This window comes from Idiotropiscis lumnitzeri, chromosome 6, assembly GCF_059441095.1.
Source record: "Idiotropiscis lumnitzeri isolate Australia: NSW breed Sydney's pygmy pipehorse chromosome 6, RoL_Ilum_1.0, whole genome shotgun sequence".
NCBI classification, from domain to species: domain Eukaryota; kingdom Metazoa; phylum Chordata; class Actinopteri; order Syngnathiformes; family Syngnathidae; genus Idiotropiscis; species Idiotropiscis lumnitzeri.
In genome coordinates, this window is record NC_142396.1 from 12,719 (window position 1) to 23,449 (window position 10,731).

Consider the following 10,731-nt stretch of genomic DNA (forward strand, 5'->3'; position numbering starts at 1 on the left):
GTAAAATATTCAGTAAATATGAACCTGCTAACTTTAATTATCGACATTCTGTCCCGCATGTGTTTAAAATAATGCCAGTAATCGTAATAGAATCCTTCAGGTACATCAGATTCAAAACCAATTTTGATCAAATACAATACCTTAACAGGGCCCAAAAAACTTAAGTTGTTTGTTTGAAGTCTGTTAATAATTTCAGTCTACTTATTGACGCAAATACGTGGAACCTGAGTGTCATTTTCTTATGTCTCTTCTCATTCGCTGTTATTATGAAGAGTTTCCTGTTTTGCATTCAATGTCAAATCAATCCCAAGAAGTTTTTTATTTTTATTTTTATTTTTTTAATTTTTTTTTTTATCAATCCCAAGAAGTAGGTTTCTTTTGTGTGTTTCGGTTAGCGTCATGTTGATAGATTAGCGTTGTTGGCGGAGGGATCTGCTCTCACGCTCCCTCACTACGCCCGCGACCGACCTGGCTGCTGACAGAAAAAAAGCGTCGTCCGCTGCGTCGGTTAGTCCCTCGACCTATTCGACCTGCCTGTGGCGGTGGCGGACATTTTGTGTCTCTCGGGAGTAATTCATCCCCTTCCCATGCTGGTGGCGTCCCGCGGCGTTCGAGGAGCTCGTCGGTGGGCGTCAAGCGAACCTTTTGCGGCCTCTCGGGAGGTTCGCTTTACCGGCGGCGACGGTGGTCGAGCACAGCGGCGTAAGGATGCCGGGCATGATGGAGAAAGGCTCCGAGTATCTGGGCAAGGCTCGCTCCAACGGCACCAAGAGTCCGTCCAACGCGTCCAACGGACACTTGACGGACGAAAGCGGCAGTGACGACGAGCACGGTGGGCCACCACACCGGCACCCCGCAGCCGGTCAACTTGGCCAAGCAGGCTAGGAGGCTAACAAGCTAGCGGGATAGCTAGCTTGGCCGCTCCAGTGCAATCACACGACTTTTGCCTTTCTTGTTCGCAGATGTTGGCATGCGAGTCGGAGAGGATTATCAAGCCAACATTCCCGATTTCGAGGCTGGTGAGCAATGCTTTTCTTCTTTCTTCCTTGTCGTTTTTGTGCTCGCTGGCAGGAAAGCCGCTTTTGGCCTTTTCAAATCGGACGCAGGACTGCAAGAAACAGCTTGAACTGGGAGATATATATATATATATATATATACATATATATATATATATATACATACACATATATACATACATATATAATGACAGCAGTTTTTCTTTGAACTCCGAAGCCATTTGGACAAGAAGTTTGCAAAGAAGGAAGTAACCTGGAGATTTGTTTTGTTTTTTTTGTTTGTCTCTTTTGTTCACCTCATCTTTTTGTATTTGTTCAATCGATTGCACATCCTTGTCTTTGTTTGTGTACATTGTAGTTCTCAGCCTCCCAACAGTAATTGTTGGGCTAATTCATTTCAGAAAAAAGATGGAATTGGGATTTTTCTGACCAATGTTGCGATTTCGATTCAATTAACAATTTTTCCCCAAATGAAACAAGCGGCAAAATTCTCTCCAGACAGTAATATTTACAAATTTGACATCATAGCATCAAAACATGAAAAGCCATTCAATAATGTAAGGACATTGAAGAGTGATGCGATGTCAACAAAGCAAGAATAATGCCGTCTGTCCGTCCTTCTGTCATAAATATAGAAAAACGTAATACTGTATGCCTAAATATGCTTTTTTTTTTGCTTTTTTTTTCCTCAAGAGGTTTGCCGTTTGATACTAGTTTCCGGTGTCATTGGAAATTAATGGAAATTGTGCTTCCTATTTTTGGAGATTGCGGGCTGAGCGATTATGGCCTCAAATTCATGAATCCCTCCACACACACAGAAAGTGTACTTGTAAGCGCATCGGTTCCTCTCCTAATATTCCTAACATACATTTTGGCCTGTGTGCGCAATCTAGCTAACAAAATATTTGCATTAAAATCTTTTAGTTGATGTGTTGTATGCCGACAATCATGGATGACTTGCTGGACGCTCAGCTGCTTGTGGCTGCAAAAGTGCGCAGTGTTGCTTTTGGAGCTGCTCCTGATGACAACGTGGTGCGTTTAGGCTCCAGCAAATACTCGGAGCGGGACAACGGCGGGATGTTGGTGTGGTCACCTTATCACGATGTCGAAGACGCCAAGCGTGAGTGATGGTCCCGTCCGTCCGTCCGTCCTCACGTGGCCTTTGTAATTTCCTCTTTCTCCGTAGTGGACGAGTACATCGCGCTGGCCAAAGAGAAGCACGGCTACAACGTGGAGCAGGTAAGCGCGCCTTCCAAGCTCACGTTTCAAATGGTAGCACAAATCGGCATGTGTGCGAGTGTCCATGCGTGCGCGTGTGTGTGTGTGTGTGCGTGTGCGCGCGCGCGCGCGTACATGCGTGTGTGTTTGTGTGTGCGCGCACGCACATCCAGGCGCTGGGGATGCTCTTCTGGCACAAACACAACATTGAGAAGTCATTGGCCGACCTTCCCAACTTTACGCCTTTTCCCGACGAGTGGACGGTGGAGGACAAAGTTCTCTTTGAGCAAGCGTTCAGTTTTCACGGCAAGAGTTTTCACCGCATCCAGCAGATGGTAAACGGCAATCTGCGACAGGCCGCCGCCCCCTTCTGTCTGGCTGTTGCTGATTGGCCGTTGTGACGTCAGCTTCCAGATAAATCCATCTCCAGCCTGGTTAAGTACTACTACTCGTGGAAGAAGACCCGCTCCAGAACCAGTCTGATGGACCGCCAAGCCCGAAAGCTGGCCAGCAGGAGCAACCAGGGCGACAGGTTAGATGCCGGACTCGCCTCATTGCGGCGCCATTCGGGACTCGGGAATCGGTGAAACGCGCAAGACGAGGCTGTTTGCGGCAAATAAATAAATCTGGAGATAAACGACTCGTCGGCGACTAAAATTAATTGTCGAATATTTGCACCGTCGACGTCGTTGTGATTCATTGACTAATCTTGCCAGCGCTAAAGCTATGAGAACGTGAAGCCTGCCAAAAGAAAGATTACACTCTACTTTGGTTAAAAAAATAAAAAAAAGTACATTTCAATCTCTTTCGTTTTTTTTTTTTTTTAGCTGACAGTGTTAGAAAATAGCTGAATTTCACATTCTCTCTCGTGATTGGTCCATTTTAGGGCCTGGGTGATATGGCTGCAAACTATATCGTGACGCAAGTATGTCATATCAGTCAATATCGATATATATTGAATTATTATTTTTTGCTTACTTTTTTTTACTACTCATGGGGCCCCAAATGGCTGCCAGAGTCCCTGCATGCACACAACCGACGCTGCAACCTTCTTGATGGATTTTGTGATCTGATTAACGGCATCAAATTGTCGCCTGGCAGGCACGATCTCCGTTGTTGTCGCTGTCGCTTTGTTTGGCAAAGTAGTAGTGCAGGCCAGAAAATGGAAAGGAAACTCCATCTAACCGATATCTTGCATGTGACGGCGTCCGACACATTTTCAAAGCGTCGCGGGTATGGAGACTGACGCCATCACTCGCGAGCCGACTGGCCACCAACTCGGCATTCTCATTGGCTGACGTTGGCATCAGGACCGCCCACGTGCATTCCATGGGACATATCCTGCAGCGTCGCGTCGTAATTGTCATCGTGTCTCTGTTGCTGTAGTGACGAGGAGATGGAGGAGGCCAATGCCACGGAACCCAATGACAGCGACTACGACCCCAACAAGGAAGCCAAGAAAGAGGTACCTGAACGTGGCGACCACTCCTCTCGCCGTCCGCTTTGAGCCAGACGAGTTGTGGCGATTTTCCCACGCAGCAGAACCCGGCGGAGCCCACGACTCCGGCCTCCAAGTTGGCGCCGGGCCGGCGAGAGCACCAGATGCTGCAGCACCGCCACCATCAACGCTCGCGATGTCGCCCCCCAAAAGGCATGTACCTGACCCAGGAAGACGTGGTGGCCGTCTCCTGCAGCGCCGCCGCCGCCAACACACTCCTGCGCCAGCTGGACATGGAGCTGGTGTCCCTCAAGAGGCAGGTAGGGGGCGCCATAATGCCGCATGGCCTTGCATTAATGCTGCAACCACGATTGTCGCGTCGTGCGTTGTTGCTGCTGCTGTTTTCCAAAGTCAAAGCTAAGGTTTGCAGTGTCTTCATTTGGTGAAACACTTTTGTGTGATGCATCTGCTTTGATGAAGGATGTCAGAAATTGGAGAATTTGTAATGTTGAGGAAGTGGAATTTTCGATTTTTAAAAAAAAAATATTAATTAAATAAAATTCAAATTCAATGAGCTCTTCAAATCCTCGAGAGCAAATAAATTCCGGACAAAACAATTGTTGACTCAAGTGTCACTCTTCGATCCAATAATGTTTCATTTGCTTAAGTTGATGACATTATTTTATTGGCGCAATAGTGGACCGTGTGCACGAGTGCTGAACAATTTTAGGAAAAAAATCGGATTGCCAGATAATGCAATTTGAATTTTCTGCTGCTGCTGCTGTGCACGGACTTGCATCTAGTGCAAATAAAGAACATTTTTTTATTGGATTTTATTATTTTTTTAAATCAGTATGGCGCTGCTTAGTGAGTGTGGAGCACAAGAGCCCTTTAAAAAAAAACGCAGCTGTAACAATCTCGAAATTGCGTTGTCTGAGATGGCGATTTCGGTCCCAAAACGATCAATCGCTCAGCCTAGTGTGCTTTAATAAACATTTCAATAGTAACAAAAAAGAAATGTGAGTGCACAATGGCCGCCCGCCGATTAGTATGGGCACGTGAGGTTTTCTTTTGTCTGGTTCAGGTTCAAAACGCCAAACAGATGAACAGTGGACTCAAGCACGTCTTGGAATGTGGAATTAATGACTTCCGCCTGTCCGAGGTTGGTTCAGAGTCGCCGTCGTTTGGTGCCCGTGATGCGAGCGCTTTCTAATGTTGTTGTCGATGCTTTCAGAGCGCTCAGAAGGTGAACGCTCGCTGGACCACCGACGAGCAGCTGCTCGCCGTTCAAGGTGACTCCTCCCTCGCCTTTGCAATCGGAAAGATCCGATCAGCCATTGCGCATGTACGCCGCATAGTTGCAAGATTGTGGATTTGAACCCGGGCAGTGGCTTTCCTTGTGGAATTTGCTGGGGTATCTGGAGAAAAGGGTGCTTGCGTGGCTTTTCTGCGGGTGCTCCGGCTTTCCCCGCACCTCTTCATTGGAGACTACATTGCTGGTGTCATCACACTCATTTCACCACAGTTTGCTCTCTCGTGGTCCATCAGTTCTCAACCCCCAAAAGATTTTTAATTCTGAGCACATATTGGAAATATGAATTTATTGATGTTTTTCTGGCTACAAATCAGGTGAGCCATCGGCGATGGCTTTAATGTCAACGATACTGTGAAAGCCGTATTTCATGTTGCGCATGAACCTTTTGCAAAACAACTTCATGTTAAGATCTGGAAACCGTTTAGAACTGATGGACCAATTTTCACATGCTTCAGGAAAAATTGTCAATCTCCAAAAATGTGAACTGTTCGGAAAAAAGACCTCGTTAATGTTTAAAAAGTTATGGCAGCGCTAAAACCCCCCAAAAACAAGCGCACCTCCTTTCAACTGGAGCTGTCGACCGGCATTTTGCAATCAGTTGCGTCTTTCCAAATATACAATGGCTAAAAGAAAGATGTTGTGCGCCCTCTAGTGGGCCCATTTAGCAACGAGCATGCATTTGATTGCAAAACATTGAAATGAGCAGTGATGCCGAAAGTTGAGATGCATGCAAGTGTGTCGTTTGACCTCATCAACTGCTTGACTCTCATGATGATGTCATTGCTAAACCACGATTCAGGTGTCAGGAAGTACGGCAAAGATTTCCAGGCCATCGCCGATGTCATCGGCAACAAAACGCTGGGACAAGTGAAGAATTTTTTCGTCAACTACCGCCGGCGTTTCAACCTGGAAGAGGTGCTTCAAGAGTGGGAGGCGGAGCAAGGAGATGGCAGCACCGCCTTTGGGGAGGAGTCGAAAAATGCTTCCGCCACGCCCTCTGGGCGGAGCACTGACGAGGAAGACGATGAGGTAAAATTGATACGCGATTGTAGGCGGGGCGCTTGATCCAATTACTAGGCTGTAATGTTGTTTTTAGCCGCGTCTGTAGTCAGAAGTTCACATTTACTCTTGTCGGTCCGAGAAATCAAGAAAAGTGATCGACCGATATGCTTTTTTTTTTTTTTTTTTTTTCCCCGGGCCGATACCGAAGTCAATATTCATTTGTTTGAAAAAAGGGGTCAGATGGTGTCAAAATTTTGACAAAACTCCAGAAGTTGAAATGCCTTTAAGCATATGTTTATGAAACAACTTTAATGATTTACAACATGTTACAGCTTTTTTAGAGAATGAACAACTCTATTTTAAAAGCCGAACAAAAAGTGCACAGAGCTCCCAGCCTCAGCTGCATGTTTTATAGTTCAATGAAAACAAACATCTATTTCAAGTTTACTGTGGCAAATCATTTCTGATTAGTTGTGAGTAGTAGGCTGACGTTTATTAAAATTTCGGCAAAGTCTGCTGCCTTACTTTCCTCTGCTCACGGGACCTCTCCTGTAGTGCGTGTGACTCGAGGTGAAAAAGCAAACAGGCAGCTTGCTGCTTATTGGCTCCTACCCACTGCACAAGGAACCAAACAGGTGGTGCAGTGGGTGGGCCAAATCTGCTTCTGCAGGCGGGGCCACCAGCACAGCAGTGGGAGAGAGAAGCCCCATGCCGATAATCGGCAAAATGCCAAATATCGGCCCCGATAATTGGCCCAGCAGATAATTGGTCTGTCACTAATCAAGAATGAATCTGTTGGCAACACTTGCGATTATTAGTGAGAAGGCTAATATTGAGTGAAGGGTAACAAAATGCGAAATATAATGAAAAAAATGTCAATGAAATGCCAATGCCAAATAAACAAGTGGGCATCTTCAGGAAAATGTGCCATCTCGAGTACTCTGGTGCGCAGTCGCCACTTGTCGTTTATGTAATGCACAATCAGGCGCAAACAGGGATCCATGTTGCGACTCGACCACAAGTCGGATGTGGATGCAAAATACTTGACATGTCGACGCTCCCGTCCCGATGTTGTCCATATCGGGAAGTACGGTTTGCGACAAATATTTTCGTACCTCATGCCGGCTACTTTAAATCCCTTGCGCTCCACTGTAGCTAGCGGAGCTCTATCTTTAGCTATGTGCCCGGCTATCGCGTCCACCTCTTCGACTTTCCCTCGGATGGTGTCGCCGCCGTAATGTTGTCACTTGTCGAATCTTGCTTCTCACTTTGAACCTTTAGCTCAAGCTCCAAGTCAACAGCAAGGTTGTGTTGTGGGTGGTGAAAAAAAAGGTTGAACGCGCTGTTTTGGGTGCTTACGACGCACTTTGTAGTTCGTGTTCTTTTGCTCAAACATCGTCTGTCTAATTTCTTTTTGGGACAAGCGCAACAGGAACAACTTCAACTAACGTTACTTCGTCTTCCGCCGCGTCAGCCGCTTCTGGATTTGAATCGCCAGCTACGACTGCGTCGTCTGTTTTCTTTCTTGTTCAGCTGGGTGGAGTCGCGTTACTACACGCGCTGAAGGCGTCTTAAAGGGGCATGAACATGGCCGCAGACAGAAAATACTTTTCTTTTTTTTTTAAACACCAAATTTACCGACATGTGAAAAATGATGTCGGTCATTATAATAAATTTCGGTAACGGTAAATTTTCGGTTTATCGCCCAGCCCTACAACGAGGCACACCCGATTATAAGGCGTCCTGTTGATTTGGGAGAAAATCAAAGGATTTTATAGTCTGAAAAAGAGGCTACTGTGCCACTCTAATGCTCATTGTCGTCGTGAGTCAGAGGTTTACAAAAATGCTGTTATTATTTAGATAGATTATAAAAAAAGGTCAAGAATCAAAGTCACTTAATCGCATAACATTTCTTTCTCTCCAATTGAATTAAATCACTCAAATTGTGCAGCATCGTGAGATGCTCACGTATTGAGAAGTCATTTTAGTCTTTTTTTATTTTATTTATTTTTTTACTTTTGTGAAAGATTCTGCAAAAACATTGAATATTGATCAATGTCAATAATGAGCTTGAGTCTGAATGTGTAAACTTGTGCACAATGATATCGTCCGTCCGAGGGTTAGCTGGCTAGCTAGGCTTCATTTAGCGTTGTATGTCATGTGCGCTTGATTTGTATTGCTTAATCACTTCTCGACATTGCCTCGCCGCTGTGGGAAAACATCACATGCGTGAGAAAATATTAAGAAGAACTGGCCGTAGAATATTAGGGGGTGTGACGTCGACACAGTTGGAGAAGTAGCAGAGTAAAGAGTTGAGATGCGCCATCTCACATGTAACAAAGTAAAAAGTACCCCTTCATAAATGCAATCCAGTAAAGTACGGATCCAGAAAAACAACATTCTGCCACTATCGATGGGCCGTGTCGTGGTGAACAATCCAATCCAACTCTATTTCTGCAGCGCATCTGACAACAGCTGGAGTGGCAACAAAGAGCTTTCCAGATGCTCTCAGAAATTAGCCGCAAATTAAAACACAGAAGCGACAGTTTCATGTGGAGTCAAAAGCTAAAGAATAAAAATGTGTCTGCAAACGACTTTTGAAAGTGGACAGAGAGGGGGCGGGGCTTGCCTTACATTCAATGGGTCAAAGGTCATTCCATAGGGAAGGGCTGGCAACACTAAAGGCTGCGCTTCGTCCTCGGCACCTCCGGCAGCTTTTGGTCCCGAGGCAGCGGGCGGGTGCGTCGGGGTGGGGGAGCTCGTAGAGGTACGCTGGGGCGAGGCCGTAAAAAGATTTGAAGACGAGCATGTGGAGGAGGAAAAAATAAGGAGGGAGCTCATTGGCGTTTAGAAAAGTGTGCTATAAGAAAGTTTAAAAGTTAGACCAAGAAAAAATAAAAAGTGCCAGTGAATGGTTCAGGCCATCGAGTTGAGGGCATGGGCTGTTGCAAACGGCATGACTTAGGCTCTGCCCTTCTGTTCAAAGGCTCATGGTGCTTTGGGGGCGTGTCCCATCACTGCCCCGTCTTCATCGCAGATGACTGTGACAAGCCCCGCCTCCTCCCTCCACCAGCCGCCGCCGCTCTTGCGCCCGTCCCTGCCGGCCACGCCCTCCCTGCATCGCCAGCCGCCGCCCCTCCAGCAGCAGCCCCGCCCCTCCCTGCAGACCCCCCACCCGGCCTCGCAGCCGCCCCGCCCCGCCTTGCAGCAACCGCCGCCTCTCATCCGTCCCTCCAACGCCCCTCCCCCTCGTCTCAACCCCCGCCCATCCGGCCCTGTCCCCCAGCAGCCTTCGGCCGCGACGCTCCACCAATCCGATGCGGCCTCATCTTCATCCCTCCACTAACGCGCACTGACAACGGACATGTTTGTTGTGGAGCGCAAGACGAGACGTGATGCTTTGGAGGCATTCAACTTTGCTTCAACGCTGGAAGACGGCTCACTGAGCTGTCACTCAAACTGAAACAAGATGACAGCAAGTGCTTGAAAGGAACATACATATATATATATATATGTATATGTATATATATATATATGTATATATATGTGTGTATATATATGTGTATATATATTATATATACACACACACATATATATAAATATATATATATATATATATATATATGCATGTATGTATGTATATATATATATATATATATGTGTATATGTAGAGAGAGAGAGGCAAAAGTGGCTGTGCTGCTGAAGGTCAAACCTCTTGAATCAAACACAAGTGACTTTGAAAGACAATTTGTCCAACCAATCCGCTTGTTTAATTTGCTTGTCTTTGTAAATAATGACACTCTAAAAACCGTTGGCTTCAAAATGGACCAACCCACTATTTGGGTCAATTGGACCCAACTTTCTGGGTTGGGGCGATCGGTATTTTTGCACAAAACAATCCTTAAATTGGTACAAACCAAGCTCCAATTGTCTCCTTTTTTGTTTGTACTCGAAATTGTTATTTTTAACCCAATTGTTTTGAGTGTTCACCTGACATCAATTGATATGTTAGTGTTGTCAGGCGAAAATTGCTTGACAGCCCTGATCCGTGTATATGTATATACGATTGGTTAAACACGTTTTAATTGTTACGTATTGTTTGTTGAGCTGATCCGTCTAATGAAATGGAACAATAAATTCCAACGTAATCGGCGTACCCGGCTCAATTTGAGCACGCTTGTTTGTTCGCTTTCCTATGGCAACTACATTCGGACAAATAACGTAGGTGCTGTGATTCCCAACCCATGTGCCGTCTGAGATCATCAAAGTATTCAATGTTCAGCAAATGTAGTTACAAAAGAATGCAAAATCATATCATCTGCATAAAAATGACAACGTTCCTTTTTTTCACATTCTGTCCCACATCATTTATGCACGTGGCAAAAAGAGGTGGGCCAAGAATAGACCCTTGTGGCACGCCATGAGTAACTGTCAAAACATCAGAACGCAAGTAATCATATTTCTCACTTTGAGTTCTAGCAGAAAGATAGTTGCTTTAGTGTAATCATTTAATAACACATCATTTTGAAAATAAATCAGACGCGTGTGCACTATTTGTATTCTGTTTATTTGGATGTCAATGCGCAGGCATTCAAGGTATTTTGTTCTCGTGCGTTTGGTGCCGTTCTCAAAGATGGCCGACCTTTTGCGCATCGTGCATGCGGTGGTCACAGGTCAAGTCCGGACAGAGTGCTCGTCAGCAAGCTGAAAGTAAGCGCGAGCACGTTGCTAGCGTGCGGCCG

General features: G+C 45.8%; 1 protein-coding gene across 4 annotated transcripts; it reads left to right on the forward strand.

Annotated features, from left to right (window-relative positions):
* The first annotated feature begins 446 nt into the window (after positions 1-446).
* LOC148334307 (REST corepressor 3-like) lies at positions 447-9,532 on the forward strand. 4 transcript variants are annotated; one of them, XM_088298707.1, is made up of 13 exons: positions 459-832; positions 963-1,019; positions 1,781-1,845; positions 1,941-2,136; positions 2,203-2,255; positions 2,408-2,569; positions 2,642-2,766; positions 3,621-3,699; positions 3,777-3,992; positions 4,757-4,834; positions 4,907-4,964; positions 5,787-6,016; positions 8,976-9,532. In XM_088298707.1, the coding sequence occupies exons 1-13, from the start codon at positions 709-711 to the stop codon at positions 9,333-9,335; spliced, it is 1,803 nt and encodes a 600-aa protein (XP_088154833.1). In that variant the 5' UTR covers positions 459-708; the 3' UTR covers positions 9,336-9,532. The 4 variants fall into 4 exon arrangements, with proteins under 4 accessions (XP_088154835.1, XP_088154833.1, XP_088154832.1 ...); XM_088298706.1 differs by having other exon boundaries at positions 463-832; positions 3,774-3,992; positions 8,976-9,530; XM_088298709.1 differs by lacking the exon at positions 1,781-1,845 and having other exon boundaries at positions 447-832; positions 2,059-2,136; positions 8,976-9,531.
* Positions 9,533-10,731: the final 1,199 nt, after the last annotated feature.

What these genes read in the sequence shown, in the direction of transcription:
- LOC148334307 (XM_088298706.1), top strand. Translation starts at nt 709, where the DNA reads ATGCCGGGCATGATGGAGAAAGGCTCCGAGTATCTGGGCAAGGCTCGC. An exon ending in CATTCCCGATTTCGAGGCTG is followed by an intron (nt 1,020 to 1,780) that starts GTGAGCAATGCT and finishes CTATTTTTGGAG; the next exon opens with ATTGCGGGCTGAGCGATTAT. An exon ending in GCAGCTGCTCGCCGTTCAAG is followed by an intron (nt 4,965 to 5,786) that starts GTGACTCCTCCC and finishes ACCACGATTCAG; the next exon opens with GTGTCAGGAAGTACGGCAAA.